The sequence below is a fragment of the Accipiter gentilis genome, chromosome 14 (genome assembly GCF_929443795.1).
Source record: "Accipiter gentilis chromosome 14, bAccGen1.1, whole genome shotgun sequence".
NCBI lineage: Eukaryota > Metazoa > Chordata > Aves > Accipitriformes > Accipitridae > Astur > Astur gentilis.
Window position 1 is genome coordinate 2,998,783 of NC_064893.1, and position 18,035 is coordinate 3,016,817.

At 40.5% G+C, this 18,035-nt stretch overlaps 1 protein-coding gene across 7 annotated transcripts in view; it reads right to left on the reverse strand.

The window, feature by feature from the left end:
• Positions 1-17,322, reverse strand: part of GOLGA4 (golgin A4) — a 69,767-nt gene extending 52,445 nt beyond the window's left edge. For 4 of the 7 annotated variants that reach the window (XM_049816525.1, XM_049816524.1, XM_049816522.1 and 1 more), the window contains exons 1-2: positions 16,880-17,321; positions 10,906-11,001 (exon numbers count right to left, since the gene is read on the reverse strand). In XM_049816525.1, the coding sequence (XP_049672482.1) occupies positions 10,906-11,001; positions 16,880-16,966 (183 nt within the window). In that variant the 5' untranslated portion in view covers positions 16,967-17,321. Of the gene's footprint in view, positions 1-2,034; positions 2,262-10,905; positions 11,002-16,879 lie in introns of those variants that run through there. The other 3 variants (XM_049816529.1, XM_049816526.1, XM_049816523.1) reach the window with 3 other exon arrangements.
• Between the last annotated feature and the right edge of the window lie 713 nt (positions 17,323-18,035).

Consider the following 18,035-nt stretch of genomic DNA (forward strand, 5'->3'; position numbering starts at 1 on the left):
TTCCGAGCGCCAATCCCTACACCTCCCTCATTTTCCTTTAATTTTTCTTTAAAAAAACCTGTCTGTCCAAGAATATTTGAACTGTTTCTTCAAGCAACAAAACCCATACAGCTTAGTTAGCAAAGAGTTTATACTAACTTCATCTATGCCAAAAATTCCACCATTACAGCCATTTCTCTATGATGCTCACTCTCTTGGATCACACTTCACTTGCACACACACAGCTAAAATACTGGTCTGTTTTAGCAGAATTTAAACACATTAGTGTGTGTTGATGAAACTTTCCCTCTCCTGTATTTTTAGTTTACCTAGGTTTCCCAAATGTATATGATGGGGTTTTTTAATATATATTTGTATATAATTGGCCCTCCTCTTCTTTATAAACTTTTATATCATTGTTTCCCCCCCCCCCAATTCTTACTGTGAGAGTACGGCTCTACAGCTTTCAAAAAGTCCAGAGAACAAAATCTGTTTTACAGGTAATGTATTATTAATACACATTGGTAACACATTCATAGTAACTCTTACTTTATGATTATTTGCTATGCATGCAGCCTTGCATATAAATACACAAGTGATTCCTGCCACTAAAGTATACAATAAAGATAATATAAAGACAACATTTGAGCATTCACATAAATATGTTTTTCAAAATGCAACTGTACTAGGAATATTCTGTAGTGTAGTGAAAAACAGCCCACAACTATTTACTGCTGTAAGTGTAGAAAAGCGTAATTAAATTTGCAGTGAAACTTTTAAGTAGTGATGACTGGACCTGGAATATGGTCAAAATACCTAGAACTGGGGAAAAAAAAAAAATCTTGTAACTATTTCAAAACTACAGATTTCAGCACAGTCTGAACGTCCTCTTTGCTCCCCATCAAAAAGCTCAATATCAAGAACACCATGACTGAGCTAGTAATGATTCTGTGCTTTCAAGGCATACTCTAAACAAGCATAACCCTTTACAACAAATGAAGACTTTCCACAGATCACCTTTTTAATCACTGTTTCAATCCAATCTTGTTTAGCTTGACAGAGACAAGTCCAGCACAACATGGTGTGTTGTGCTATGTCCATCTGCTTATCAAATTTCTACCCTGTTATAGCTTTTGGTGACTTGTAGTTTTCAGCCTCTGCATGAGCTGCAAAAAAGCACTTGCTAAACTGGAAAAGCAAAGTAATCATGAAATATGAGGATGAGCTAGGACTCTAAAATAAACACTGTGTTTTGAATCACTATGGACTCAGGAATGTCATGCCTCTGAAGCACGTGAAAGATGCCATCCCAGTCCTGTGACAATAATGAGAAGAATACAGCATTGTATGTGCATACGTTAGCACGTAGAAGGCTGCTTTCCTCCCTATGCCTGCTTCTTCTTCTCCACTACTTGTTCTCTTCCCACTGAGCTTCTCCACTTGTATACTATGAAAAAAACCACATTTCCAGGCAAAGAAATATATATTTTAAATAAAATCTAATTTTTAAAAAGACTGTTTATCCTCACAGTAATAGCTGCCAGGTTACCAACTAGAAGTAGCTGAATTTCAGTATCTAGATGAAATAATTATTTCCTGCTACCATTAGTAGTAAATGACATTGTGAGGCTTTCACTGTACACAGCAAAAAGCACAAAATTTTTAGACAAAAAACAATCTCAATGTTTATCATATCCATTTATCTTGAAATACATACAGACATACATAAAAATGAAGAGGAAGACTTTCAACGGCATTAAGGAATTCTAAGCAACAAACGTACAAACTTGTGCAACAATTATTCAAAAGTTGTGTATTGTTACCTGTGTAACAGAAAACGTGTTAATTTTTTTAAGTTACAATAAATTCACATCATACAGCACACCAGCCAGGAGCTATCAGGTACTACCTCTGTGAAATTTAGTGCAGGGTTAGCAACAGAGTAGTTAAGATGCCTTTGTGAGAACAAGCCACAAGCAACACAAGGTTTGCCTTCTAGTACAGTACTCTCCTCCCCCTGCTAAAGGCATCACTAAGAGGGGTGGGAGGACTCACCACACCATCACTCTGTGGCTTAGGTTGTTTGGTGGGATCCAAAGCAAAGATAGTATACTCAGAGAGAAAAGCAGGTTCTGCTATCATCCCGGCTAGCAGCTGTCATTCAATGCAAAAAGTAGGAAAAGGGAAATAAATCAAGTAATAAGGTAAAGAATGTTGCACAACTTTACTCAATTTTTCCACACTATTAAAAACATCATAAAACAACAGATACTGATAAAGGCAAGACATAAGTCAGAAAATATGCATTAGATCATTTCAGAACAGCCAAAATACAGTTTTGGTCATTTAGAAGTAAAGAAACTCACAATTTAAAAAAAGATCCTAGTTTAACCAAAGATAAAGACAATGTTTCAGGCACTCATGTTGTAATTTTTTTTAAACTTCTGTGGATGACTTATCTTCAGATACCACTGAGCCTTCTTTGCTCTCAGTTATGTGTGAAAAACTCATTATTCTAAAAATTCTATCAGTATTTCAGTTATAAACAATATAAATTGCATGCTTTTGACTATTTATCTTCTAGTGCTCTTATACACTGGAATTCTAACTACCTTAAAAAAATTTCCTTACAAAATTTTTCAAACTACTAGCAGACTATTTTGTAAAAACACAAGTTGAATTAACCATTTTATCAAGTCACTATCAAAGAAGAGATGTAAATTCCTAGAAATGAAAAACATAAAGAGCAACTGGAATTCCAGAAGACTGAAATTTTTATTCAAACTGGATTTATGCATGTAATGTAATGCAATCTAATGCTGTTAGGATGCTGTAACAGATTTTAAAAAAAAATTCCTCTCATGATTTTACTCACACACAAAAGTTCAAGGTTCAACTGTCTTATAGCGTGTGATTTCAGAAGTGTGCTGTCTGCTGACTGAACCTAAACACGATATGTTTTTTCCTTTCTCATTATTTCAGAACAATTTTGTTTTATTTCAAGTTACTAAATAGTATTTTTAGGAATCAAATCTATTACAATATAATTTACAGTTTGGGTGGGTTTGGGGTTTTTTTGTGACTGTTAAATGACTCCAGTGCTCTAGTAGATGAATTACATAAATTCAAATTGGAGAGGAAAAGTATTCTCATCTGTAAGATCTGGAATGCTACATGACTTGCAATTTGTCCCAATAAAACCCTTTCAGAAAGTGTATTAAGTGCTTAATGTTCAATGACAGCCATACACAATAGCCTCTGAATGTAGGTACTGATTCCCTATGTCTTTTCTCTAATGTATTTCTACAATGAAAAAACCCAAGCAATTACTGAAAAACCTGAGTAACCAAGACCCAAATTACCAATCCTGCAGAAAACAAAGCAAAATAAAAACCTAAACAATGTGCTTTTATTGACTGCTATTTGATTCACTATACTATATACATACATACATATATATACACACACACACACACACTAGTACAAATGCCCATTGCTGGAGAATCCTGTTAATTATATCAGGCCTTCTAGAGCTACAAAGGGAAAGAAACTTTGGTTCATGGTCAAAAAAACCCAAAACAAACCCAAAACCCAACAGCTACAAAATTGTGACCTGTCTTTACAGACAGGGTAACTGCAGAACACTAATTCTAAAACTTATGCCCAACTTCTGCTTCTCAAACTGGTAGGGACAGTGACAATTAATTCTGACTTCTATTGTTCAGCTGCCCTTGTCATGGCATTCCCAAAGCTGGCATGGGACAAGAACTCCAATAGTTTACTTGCTTTGCCAAGAACTAGCTAGGTCCAAGAAACTCAGGTGAAACTTCTCACTTTTAAGCTATTACAAACAGGAGCTGCTAACAAAAAAGATGGTCCCATTTCTCCTGCTCCCAATCTTCTTCCCCCAAGCCTGGACACACTTGCCCAGTGCCTCCACCATAGTTGCAACCACATGCTGAGTTTGGTCAGACTGCTCACCAGTCCCTCTCAGCCTGTTTGAAGTACAATTCCTAACAGTAAGCTGTGTTAAAGCTCCTGCTATAGATTTATTCAAGTGTGTAAACCCCACTAAGTTTCTTTCCGCGTCAGCTTTTAGGCAAAACAAAAATAAGGAAGCTGACAAGTGTCTGATTCCAGAAATTCTTCACCAACTGGTGATGGTTGTAGAAGGTCATAGCCTTAACCATGCTATGCATTTTGTACATGAACCTCTTGAAAGGGTATATGCCAGAAAAAGAAATGGCAAATACTATGTATACACGACTGTACAAACATACAGCAGCAATACTACAAGCAAGCCGGATGGCCTCATGAATTAGAAGCATGCAAATTCTCAACCACAAATAAAATAACAAAATCTTTAATATAAAAATGACTTTGTGTGTTTAGAAAAGATCAGTTAAGATGATGAAACAGTTTGCAAAGCACTCATAAATGGATTATGGCAAATACTGTTAACCAAAAGATTATGAACATTTTCAACATGTAACATTATCTTCAGCTTAGTTAAATCACTTTTAAAACATGACCATCAAGAACTTCAGGAATCACAGATGGTTCAAATTATCTCTTCATTGTAACAGTATGCTAATGTTCGCTTCTCTAAGTTGTGACATTTCACGATAGCATTATCTTGCTTAATCCTAGAAACTCGCATTAAAAAGAATTCCTATTTAATCTCTAACAAGTTATTATTCTTCACCTGAAATAAAAAAAACAAACAAACCCTGGACTGTCAGTATGTTCAGCATCCATGAATTGCTATATTTTCAACCATCCCTTGAAGTCCATGACTGTGTCAGCACAGTCAAGTTCTAACAGGAGGCTTAGACAGTAAGTCTTTCACACAACGTTAATTACAAAACCCAAAAAACTTACCAGTAAGATGACAAAGAGCTTTAAACAATGGAAAGAGCTAATTTAAAAAATTCATTCAAACTACCTGGTAGGCAAACGATAGGGAGTGTAACTCCTTTCCAGCAAGATCAGAAGATCCAAGCTATCCGCAGCCTAAAATATGCCAATCCACATTACTGTTACAGTTCTTAGAAAAAGAAAGAAAAAAGCTTATGAATATGAATTGACGCAGTACTGCTTAAGTTTGCAGACATATAACTCCAGGGTCTCTATCAGAACTAATAGCTTACACAAACAGCAGAATGCAATTAACAATACTGTTGAGTTTCACAGATGTTAGTCAGAACCCTAATGCAAGAACATCACTAAAACATCTCGGCTTCACCCTACTGTTGCTTGAGTAAAGGCAAGCACGAGGGAAGGAGCCAACCCTACAAATAAAGAAGGGCAGAAGACAACAATACTGAGGCAGAACAGTAATCACTGTATTAAAATGAAATAGCAAAATATTTTCTTCCCAGTAGCCAAGACAAGTTTCACACTTCAAATAGCTACCAAAGACAGAATATACTCAGTCATGGTCCAAGAGTGGTATCTCCTTAGCACATTTAGAAGTGGCTGCATCTTCTCATTAGAGAGTTCATCCTCCATTCTCAGATGATGGGTTCCCAACAATGAAAATAGTTAAGTACTTGCTCACAGTATTTTTGTTACTCCAGCAGCTCATTACCGGCTATGTTTTTACAGCTAAATTATAGGCAGAGTTGTCTAATGAGTCCTATAATTATACTACCTAATGCTTTCCAATATATACATGTGTTTTTATCTGCACTTCTTAATTTTTTAATCAACTATTCAGTATGGCTTTAAAACTAGCTGTCTAATTAACTTGGCGGAAAGGGGGGGTATTAAAAGTCGCTAAAAATGATTCACCTATTCCTAGAAAAAAGGCAAGAAACAACCTGCTAGTCTGCCAAAATTAAACAGATATAAAGATTTCCACAATGGATTCTTGCACTTCAGGATCTGGTCTAAAACCCACTCTGAATTATCTTAGCAGTTTCAGAAACATTAAACATCTCTGGTGCTATACTGTCTAACGTATCACTAAATACCACATTAGTGCTATGCCAGTAATGTGATCAATAAAACTAGACAAGCAGGGAACCCAACTGGGCTGAAGCATACTAGAAACAGACCAAATGTGCAAAGATGTAAATAATCCTTTAACTAACCTTCTCTAATCCTCTGAAAGCCATCAAATCACACTTGAAGCTTGCTATAGAAATCCTACTAAGATCTTCCAACGTTCTGTTTCAAACATACTCCAGGGTAAATGAACTCGCTACCCCCTATCGACCTTCATCTCAGGCACCAAATTAAGGCTGTGATATTGCTGAACTTTTGTCACAATATTTAACTCCTGCTCTTTTTTTGCAAGTAAAATCTTACTAACCAACAAACATTTCTGTCTTGGGGAGAAAATTACAAATGAGGTAAATTAGGCAATGAAGCGACTCACCAGACGCTATGTTTCCTTCAGTATTACCAAAGAACAATACATAAAGTTATTTTTTAAATAACTTTTGTATTTCTAAAATTCTGAACAGTTTTTGTAGCCCTCAAGTTTGGCCTAAGCAAAGCAGCCTTACTTGTTCTTTATGGACTTTCTGAACTCCAAAACCAACTGTGTTCCTATTATCCTTGCTATTCCTCCTCCCTCTGAAGAATTACCATGATCAAATCTTCCTTTTCTAAGATTTTAATAAGTGGGGCGCAAAGGCCAAAGTATGCGTGATCCCTAGATCAAAGGGCTTCTTTAACGTGCTGTGAAACAAAAACCAGAATTTAACAGGGATTAGAGTTTGACCCAAGTCTTGTTGCTCTGGAGATGGTAGTAGTTGAATCAATGCATGTTACATATGTATAATACATGTCTGATTGCCAAAGGCAGTCATTATTCCCTTTCAGAAAAAAGGAAGAGAATCAGTGGTTCCAAACTTCAGAATAACCCATGACCAAGCAAACTGGAAAATTCATACACTTTGTTAGCAAAGGGCATCATGGTATATGTGCATTTGTACTATGTTAATGCTTAAAAGCTTCTATAACTCTATGTGGACTGTTTTGCCATGTTGTATACAAACACAGTAAGACAGAGAGAAAGGAATCAGACTATAAGCTTGTCTAAGAGACAAGCCAGTATTTGTTCATCTAGTTCAAGGAGCTCGGGGATGTCAGCTATCAGGCTAAAGGTTTAGAGTTTCAACACTTACTGACAAGTAACTCATTCCCCACTGTAAAATAAATAAAGAAATAAATTTGGTTATTTGTCGAAGTTGGGCAATGCCAGAAAAAAGTTGTGAATAATTCAGTAATTTGCTGATTTACACAAATATTTATTTATAGAAGGTTTGTGCAATTTGCAACATAACCTTTTATGCCTCATCCTTACTGTGATCAGGAAATAGGAAAAACTGAAGCAAGACCTGAAAGTTCAAGGGTTCTCTCTGCAATTAAAAAAGCCCCAGAATCTAAGAGTGCAGAACTGCATTTTCATAGAGGTAGTACAGAAATCAAACACATCTCTTTTCTGGTTTGTTTTTCATTCTGATGAGCAATCTAAACATGCTGGTATACACATCAGGAGTTTTAAAATCCAGGCTTTAGATACAAACTAGGTTATACAGCCTCCAAAATTTAGTTTTAAATTTGCATGTCAGAAAGGAAAGAGATATAGACATATGTGAACTACTACTGTCTTTGCATGGAACATCTATTTAGAAGTATGTCAAATTAAGTATATGAATACAGGAAAGATGCAGCATTAACAAAGGTACTAAAGGAATATTATTTCAGCTTTACTTGTCCTGCTTTAGCATCCACGCTAGAAAAACATTTTAAAGACTTTAAAACCACAGTCATTATATAGCACTAAGGTGAGACAGAAAAGTGCCTTGGCTACTTTATCTTTAGCTCTAAGAAGAGCTATATATATTGTGCTCTGCTGTCACTTCCATAACACTTATGAGGATGTTAGTGATATTTGGATCTGCGTGACTGGTAGGTCATCCACAGCAAGCTATCGGCTGTTTGCTCTCACATGATGGCTCCAAACTAGCTTTGCTATCTTCGGCAGGTGAGCCTGATGTGTAAGTAAGTATATTATAGAACAGAAACAAAATTTTGACCTTCTAGGAACTAGACTGAATATGATTAATGTATTTCACCTCAAATTCTGTTCAAGAGTCAATGCATTTAACAGTTTGAAAACCAAACACTGATCTTCCCTAGAGAAGAATGGAAGCACCAAGTAAGTATGTCTTAATCATCCAGGGCTGTTTCAAATGGCACCAAGACCAACTCAGAAGGCATCTGATATGCAAATTGTCTGAAGAAGTTCTATGGAAGTACCAATATATGCTTTTACCTCACACTGTAGTCATATTTTATGGGCTACTTGCAAGAACAGAATACAGAACTCAACAGACATCTGCTTTTTCCTTACACTTGAAAAAATCATGAGCTTCTCTCTAACGCTGCCTCTGGAGACCAACAGCTCCACTAAAATAGAAGAAACTTACCTAGTGTTCCATGAATGGAGCATACAAGGGGGTTTTTTTGTTGCTTTGTTTTTGTTTTTTTTTAACTGAGAATGTTTTGGAATTTTGATAAACAAAAAGATCTTGTCATTGCAGAATATAAAGCAAGAACATTTGCCAGTATGTTTTCTTATACTTCTTCAATCAGACTAATGCTGTCATTTACAATTGTAATTCGCTCTGAATTTATTTTAATTCTAAAAATATTCTGAGTTTAAATCAAAACTTTCACATGCAGTACTTGAAACTTTGATACTACAGCATTAAAAATCCAAAAACATGATCTACTGAAGACATACGAAAACATAATAGGACAGAGGGAAGACAGAGAACGTACAAGAAAACTACAAAACACTGTAATTTTGCTTAGCTTTCAATACCAAGAGGGTTAGCATTTATTCATGTATTCTAAGAACGTTTTAGCATATGATACTCTTCAAAAACCAAACAGTCTCAGTGTATTAAATGTTGTCCAACTTTAGTTCATTGTGATGCCATTGCCATTGACACCTGCCTGATCAAATGAGAATGCTGCAAAAAATACCCCCCAAAAGACATAATGTACCCATATAAACGGGGCATGTATTTTCAGACAGTATGCAATATCTGCATCTTTTTTAGGCATAGTAATCCTACCGCTGAACTGAATTTCATGAAAATCTAATCCAACAAACAAATTTAAAAGACAATATGCTTTTAATCATTCTGTTAACATTTATGAGAAATATTTGGAAAAAGGAGATTTCATATCTTGATCACTTAAAGTTATCTTTATTTTAGTAAAATTTTCCCTTTGACATAAAACCAGTCCTTACAAAAAAAGAAGAGATATTCATTCCCTTAACAGCTTCACTACTTTCTGAATTTTTAATTACAGGATATATTTTACAAGTAAAATTCTCACAGCAGCTCCCTAAGCCCAAGGATAACTGTAAATCTGAGGTCACTTTAGTATTCTGTTTCCATTCTTAATCATATTTCTCCTTCTGCCTCTCTTATGATTGCAGTGTAACCACTGTATTTAGAGCATAACATTCTTCCAACATAACTTGGTGTGTCCTGTGGAGAATTCTTTGCTTCTCCTGTTTGTCTGGAAAAGCAGTCTGAAAAAACAGCCTGCTGGGGGGCAACATAAATCTAATGAAGCACTACAAGACAAAACATAGTTCTCCACAGAAATGACAACCACTACAGAAAGCATTGATACAAACAGGTGACATATCAGTAGCACCCAACAACATTTGAAACGTATTTTTTAAATATGTTATCCAAATCATGAAGAGAGCTAGTATTTTTTATTAACTCAATTGATAAAACTGAAATAGAAGATAAGCTTTCAGGCTCACAAACCTTTTTCAGATCTGGAATAACAGCAGACATCCTCAAAAATAAATGCAAGTTAAGGAAAAGTATTCTGCCTCTCATGCAACGTGCAAGTTACACTATTTGAGCAGAAAAGCAGTTGGTACTTGTATAATAAAAGGGATGAGGAGCGTTACTACTTATTCTTTCCCTTTATTATTTCCCACTGAAAAGAGAGAGAAAAAATTCTTCCTTTTGTGTAGGCAGGGCCAAGCTAATGACAGACAAAAGCAGCAAATCAGTCACATAGAAGAACATCACTGTGTCTCACGGCTTCAATATTTCACATTCCACTAAGCTTTTGCTGCTTAAAAAGTCTGAAAACCTTGGCCAAAACAGTCCTTTAACGTCTAGCACTTTCCACAATGGGTACACATAGCAAAATAAAAGGGGGGGGGGGGGGGGGGGGGGGGCAATATCTTTATGTTTGCAGTAGTCACTGATGGCACCAACTCATTCCTTCTAGGCTACAGTGGTAGTTTCATGCGGCAATATGCTACTTCTATACTCTGCATTAAGAATAGAAATGCAGGGGGTTTTTCCTGAAAAAAATAACCAACAACAAAAAACCAGCAAACTCTCCTTACCAAAACACTTAATAATTTACCCTGGGTGACACCGCTTGCTGACATTATGGAGCATCAGTTAACAGAAAACCTCTCTTCAAGGACAGAGAGAAGTCTCACATCTATTTATCTCTCTCTATATATAGCAGTAGACCAAAAAAAAGTATTTATTAGAAAACTCAATACTGCATTTCCAAAATACAAAACAAAATCATGAAGTACCCTTCCCTTCATTACTATTATCATTGCAGGAAGCAAAGTGCCAAGCTGAGTTCAGTTCAGGGGTAAGATTTTTAAGACCTGAAGAAGGACTTAAAAGGTTTCCTAATCTGGGGGTTTACCACTACAGCTTAAAGGGCTGTTTTACGAATATTAAACTCTTCAGTATTTAACTTAAAAATTAGACTATTTGTATCTATAAATGCACAGAAAACAGTGAGATTGAGGAATCAAAAAAAAAAGTTAAAAGACACGAAGTTAGATTTACTTTTTAAAGTTAAAAGTTGAAAAATACAGAAAAACAGTTCTCAGCTGACCTCTTTGTCTGGTGTTAATGTGCCTTCATCATTCTGATCTGTAAACGAAGATGTCCTGCTTCTGTTGCCAGTTGGTGGAGGGGATTTGGAAGGGACCTACACAGAGATCACACAGATCAACAAAAATATTAATTCCAGAACTAATTATTCCATATCATAATTCACTTCAACAATTACTAAATGTAACATCTCAGTAAAGCCTCGTCTAGATCTTCCTTTTAAAGAAAAGAAACCAGTTCCATGTACCATCTACCTTTCCAGAGCAGATTATGTAATCAATCAGCCACGAGAGCATGCAACAAAATTAGTTATTTTGATTATTTCTGACAATGGTCCTCTTAGACCACATTTGAAACTCAAGCCTTCTAATACTTTAGGAACATAGTACAGTTGCTTAAGGTTTAAAAGTTTTGCAAACTGACAGGGATTCAAGCATTTACATACAAAATACCATCTGATTCCTTTAACAAATTAACATTAAAAAACTGACAAAGAAAAAAACACATATAAAATTGAATCTAAACAAAGAAAAAGGGCAGAAGAAAATGACACATTTTATGAAATTTAATATGAACTTGTTGTTCCTGTCAGCACTGAACATCTGTTCAAAGAAATTTCACAACTTCATGCTGAGTGAGGTTGCAACAAGCCATGCCAACCCAACCCAAAAGTAGCTTGCCAGCCTCATACCTCAAAATTCAAATATAAAATTTCAGTATAAATGTAATGAACATTAATATATCAACAAGCTTTTATGTATGAAGAAAATAATTAGTAAGATCTCTTATTAGGTATATTCTACCATATGACCAGAATGAACAGTGTTGAAAAAAAAAAAAAAAAAAAGAAAAACAACTACCACAAATCCTTTAACACTGTGTTGCACCACCATCATTGAGGTTGCATACATAAATTCTGCCTTCCACAATGCCTGTCTCACAAGACGGAGTTGGATGTTCCAAAACATGACTAACAGACTATCACACCACTGAAAAGATATCACCAAAAAAGACAGTTTTTCAGAGCATTACACTCACTTTATAGCCTAAATCTGTGGGTGCATTTTGTAAAATTTGGATACTAGTGAATTAACTACAATATCAAACAAAACGCAAGATTATTCTAGTCAGTCACAGTTACAGGTTTGACCAAGTGGACCCAATGCTCCCACTTGAAAATACAACTCTAAAACCTCACCTACTACATTCACCATAAAAGCTCTATGTCCTGCTGAAAAATTTCACACCAAAAGTGTTCATAGGTTTTGAAGAACAGTAACGATCTGTTCATGCCAGTAGCCTACTCTCATTTTATTCCTACTCCCTAACCTAATGCCAGTGATTTAAAGATCGCTTCTGGCCCTCACCATACAAAAGGAAAACATCTTCCAAATATTCATCGCCACTTTGCTACTTTTTAGGAGGATGAACGTATCTCTTCATTCTGCTCTTAACGGTTCTACAGTTTTCACTGCTTCATTCAAACTTCTTGTCAATTTACAGCCATTTCTGTGGCACTAAGCTCTGCAGAACGAATATTCATTGATCTTATGCAAAGAACAGAAAGATGATGTAACTGAAGTTGGACAGAACAGACGAGATGAAACACAATAGCATAGTTCAGCTGGAAGGGACCTACAATGACCATCTAGTCCACCCGCCTGACCAATTCAGGGCTGACCAAAGTTAAAGCATGGTATTAAGGGCATTGTCCAAATGCCCCTTAAACACTGACAGCCATGAGGCATCAACCGCCTCTCCAGGAAGCCTGTTCTCAGGTGTGTCCACCCTCTCGGTAAAGAAATGTTTCCTCATGTCAAGTCCGAACGTCCCGACAGACGCAGCTTTGAGCCATTCCCACGCGTCCTTGCACTGGGTACCAGGGAGAAGAGATCAGCACCTCCCTCTCCATGTCCCCACCTCAGGAAGCTGTCGAGAGCAGTGAGGTCACCCTCAGCCTCCTTCTCTCCAAACTAGACAAACCCCATGTCCTCAGCTGCTCCTCAGAGGACGTGCCTTCCAGCCCCTTCACCAGCTTTGGTGCCCTCCTTGGGACACGTTCCAGTGTCTTCCCATCCTTTGTTAAATGGTGGGGCCCAGAACTGCGCACAATGTGAGGCCGTATCAGTGCTAAATACAGCTGGGTAATCACCCCTTTTGACCGGCTGGTTCCGCTGTGTTTGATGCACCCCAGGAGGTGGTTTGCCCTCTTGGCTGCCAGGGCACACACTGCTGACTCCTGTGGAGACTCCTGTCAACCAGCACCCCCAGACCCCTTTCTGCAGGGCTGCTCTCCAGCCACTCCTCTCCCAATTTATATATGTCTGGTGTTACTCCATCCCAGGTGCAGAATCCAACATTTGTTCTTGTTGTATGTCATGCCACTGATGATTGCCCAGTGCTCCAATCTATCCAGATCCCTCCGCAAGGCCTCTTGTCCCTCAAGAGAGTCAACAGCACCTCCCAGTTTAGTATCATCAGCAAGCTTGCTAAGGGTGCATTCAACTCCTGCATCCAGATCACTGATAAAAAGATTGAACAGAACTGGCCCTACAATTGAACCCTCTGAAGAACACCACTGCGGACCGGTCATCAGCCAGATGTAGCCCCATTCACTGTAACCCTTTGAGCCCTGCTGCTCAGCCAGTTCTTCACCCAGAGCACTGTGTACCTACTGATCCCACTGTCGGACAACCTGTCCAGAAGGATGCTGTGAGGGACAGTATCAAAAGCCTCACTAAAAGCCAGGAAAAATACATCCACTGCCTTGCCTTCATCCACTAGGCGGGTGGCCTTATCATAGAAGGGTATTAAATTAGTTAAACAGGACTTCCTCTTTGTGAGCCCATGTTGGCTGTGCCTCATGATTGCGTTGTTCTTTAAATGCCTTTCAGTAGTACCCAGTATGACCTTCTCCATAATTTTGCCAGGTCCTGAGGGTAGACTAACAGGCCTGTAGTTCCCTGGATCTTCCCTCACACCCTTTTTGTAACTAGGAATAATGCTGGCTAGCTTCCAGTCAGTGGGGACCCACCCAGACTCCCAAGACCTTTGGCAGATGACTAAAAGGGGTCCTACTGTAATATCTGCTAGCTCCTTCAGTACTCTGGGATGAATCCCATCAGGTCCCATGGAGTTATGAACATCCAACCGATAAAACTGGTCCCTTACAATTTCAGTGTCCACAAATGGAAAGTTACTGTTCTGACAGCCACAGTCCTCTGACTCAGGGGACTGGGCAACCCAAGGTCTATCAGTATTATTAAAGACTGAGGCAAAAACCATATTGAATGTGTCACTTTTTCTTCTTTCCTATTTGTCAGGTACCATCTTCAACAAGTATCAGTGCAAGAGACACCTGGAATTGCAGTAGCTTTTTTTTTTTTTTTCTTCCTTGTCACCGATTAGAAACTGATGTGTTCTTCAGCCTGTGAGGGGCAGAGCGCAGGTATTCTCAATGTGACAGATGACGTCAGTTAGCTAATTGTTCATATGAAAGAAACAGGCCTAAAGACCTCCTCAGAAAAAGTGTTACACTTGAGAAATTTTATCTCTGGATTTAATCTATCTTAGATCAGTAAATTTAGTCTCAGACACTACAAACCAGAGTACAAATGACAAGTTCCAGGTCTCAAAGCAGAAGACATGAATACCAGACGTGGGTATGGTGAGTGAAGTCTCCCTACAACAGGGCATAGGAAAGAAAAGAGCAAAAAATGAATGCAAACAAAAGTCTCATAAAACTAAGAAACGTTAAGCATTTGGAAAGTTCAGTTTGAAAATACCTCGACAGAAAGCAGCTGATAATCTCTATGATGACAGAGTACCCAATAAATGGAGTGCATTTTAAGGATCTGAATTACTGAAAGCAAAGTAACAAAAGTATATTCCACACTCTCTGCAAGACTCCAGTACATTTTACAGACCTCAAAAGCTTCCTGCTCCTTCCTCATTTACAGAATCTGTTTTCAAATGAGATACAAGGAGTAAACAGACCAGCCTATTTTACTTGTAAGATCAAATTTAACTCCAGTTTCCCTCTAGTGTTACTTGAGAACAACTGAAGAATAAGCAATACTGCAAGACAACTATCTACACAAAAATAAAAACCTGTTCTCATTTTCTGCTTCTGCCTTTCCATTCATGTCAACCCTTGAATTACATGATCTACACTATCCACAGTATAGCAGACTAGGTGAAAGTATCATTTATCATAAGCTCTTGTATTAGGTTTTATGAAATTTGTCAATGTTAATTTCAACAGCCAAATAAAGACTGCAATATATTATGCTGTTGGATGCCCATGTGCACTCAGGCCCAAATTTATTTACAAGGCTGGTTTTCAGCAAGCACTGACCCTTTAACACACACACACCAAGTATCCTGAACTAAGTGGGTTACAATATTGTATGCAAGGTATCATAATTTAGCTGCTGCTTATTGAAAATAGTAAGTGCTGCAACTCAATCTCTTTACACTGTACTGAAAGTTCACCACATACGCCAATTCAGGAGAGCACTCCAAACTGCTGCTGACAAAAACGTACTTAACTTCACTAACTAGAGAAGACCCAGAGTTAATAACTATGAAAGGGTTTAAAATAAAACTCAACAAGCTACATAAAGCTTTTACAGTAGCTCCATTTCCAAAAATACTGCCCCTATTTGACAAATGAGTGATTTAAAAAATACTACATCGCTAGTGTCAGCAGTTTTGAAACCATGGTCTAATACTGAGACTATGCAGCATCAGATCTCCCAGTGGTTCAAATTACATTCAGATCAAGCCCAGGCAACTGATGGCCTATTTGTAGAATTAAACCAATTATCTGCCTATGGCTTAACATTCATACGATACAGAGTTTATACCAGGTTTATTCTTTTAGATTCCAAGATGCAAAGGATACTTAACCCGGCAAAAAGCCAGAGAGACATAGGCAAATGTTATCTTTTTCAGCACAGAGTTTGCCACTACAAAGTTAACTTTTCAAAGTCTTTCTACCCAAATTTAAACTGGTAGAGAGAGTTTGTTCTGCTTCAACACATGCATGAAATCACAACATTTTTTTTGGCCACTGTCACTTTCAGAAATATTCTGCACCCATATTGTATTTAACATGTGTTATTATCATTTAAAAACAGTAGTTTCTAGAATCCAACACTAATCATAATTTTGTTAAAGTACACATAAGGGAAAAATGGCCAATTAAATTATGGCCAAAAAAAGGAAAGGGGCGGGGGGGACGGGGACGGGACAAAGGGGGTGGGGAGCCTTGCTCCCACCTTTATACTATATCCCCAATTTTTCCACAGTTAAAAAAAGCAAACATAAGGCTGAGGTAAGCAGACCAGCCCTCTAAACGATGGAAACAGAAAGGACTTAGAGGAATTGAAAAAATAAACAAAAATACGAGAGAAAACGGTAACTCGCGATCCCAATGCTGGATTGCTACCCAGTGCACGTGAAGTGTCATTCCCTCAAACGCTACAGACGAAACCCAACTCTGCTACATTCCGTCTGATGTTCGAGCAAGAGCTGGTTTTTACGACCCTCCAAAAGACAGCCTTTGTAGGGTGGCCAAAGAGAAGAACCCTCTCGGAAACCTCTGCGGAGGCTGCCCGGACAGGAGGCGGCTCGCTCACCACAAACTTGTCTTTCGAAGTTACAGCGAAGCCGCCCCGCGCTGGCAGAGAGCCGGGGCCCGGCGCTTGCCCGCTGGCCCATCCTCGGCCGGCCACCAAGGCCTGCGCTGCACGACCCTCACCCGCGGCCGGGCCGGCGGGACCGGGCCGACCCGCTGTCAGCGGGACGCCGAGGCCTTGCCGGGAGAAGCGTGGCCCTGCCCCGCCGGGCACGCCGCCCTCCGGGCGAGAGGCGACCGGCGCCCGCCCCGACACTGCAAGCGGCCCAGGGCTCCCCCCCCACCCCCCCCAGCGACCCGAGGGACACCTCCGCCCCCCCAACGCCCGCGGTACCTGCGGCGGGAAGGGGGCCGCGCGCCCCCCCGCCCCGCGCGGCGGCGCCTGCTCCTCGCTGATCTTCTGCTTCAGCTTCTTGAACATGGTGGCGGGAGGGGGCCGGGGGTAGGAGGTCGGGGGGCCGGCGGCGAGGGGAACGGGGTACGGCTCCCCGGCCGGTCAGTCAGCGCCTCCCGCGCAGCTGGCGAGGGGCGCCCGGGGTGAAGGTGTCGGTGGTGGTGCTGAGCTCCGCTCGCCCCGGCCCCGTGGAGCCGCCGCCGCCACCTCTCCTTCCTCGGTCCCCCCCCCCCCACCACCGCGGAGCAGGTGAACGCCGCGACTACTGCGCTTGCGCAGCCAACGTGGAACGGAGCGCTCGGGCGGGTACGGGGTGCAGCGAGGCACAAACTTCCCAACGGAACGCCAGGCGCCATTCCTCCCTTCCTCCCGCCCCGGGGGCGGGCGCCGGCTCTCTGCCGCCCGGCCGGGACTGAGCGCCGGACCCGCCTCGCTTCGCTTCCCGCTTCGGGGCGGGAGGCGGCGCCGTGCCGGGAATAGCGCAGGCGGAGGGGAGGCACTGACCCCCCGCGGTCGAGTCACGGCTTTCCTGTCAGGAGAGAGGGAAAACGGGGCAGTAACGACAACCGCAACAGCCGCCGCCTTGCTGCGCCTTCCCGGCGCTGAGGGAGGCGTCGGGGCCGCCGTAACCGTGCGATCGGCTACCTTAACCTCGCCACCGGCGGGGCAAGGCCGCCCGGCCCCCCCCGGCTCCTGCGCCCCACGAAAGGAGAAGGTGCACCCCGACCCCTACGCCTTTAGGGGCCGCCGGCGCGTTTCTGCGGGCAGGGGCGTGCGAGGAGCGGGCGCGGCGAGCTCCACCCGCGCCTGGGCAGCCGGAGGCGATGCGGCTCCGGCCGCTTGTTTTTCCTCTTGTTTGCTCCGCGTGTGGCTGGATGAGTGATTACAGATAAATCCTTTTCAGATGAAGGGGGCACGGCGGATCAGTGCAAAGACTTGATTTGCCGGAATGCTGGTGATAGGGGGGTTGTAAGCCCTCAGGTGGCACAAACCCCTCCGTGCCGGTTGGCGACAAGGTGCTCGATTCTTGGGCTTGTGAAAGCTTCCGACTAAAAAATGCTCAGAAGTTGCTTCTTGAACCTGTCTGGAAACCTGC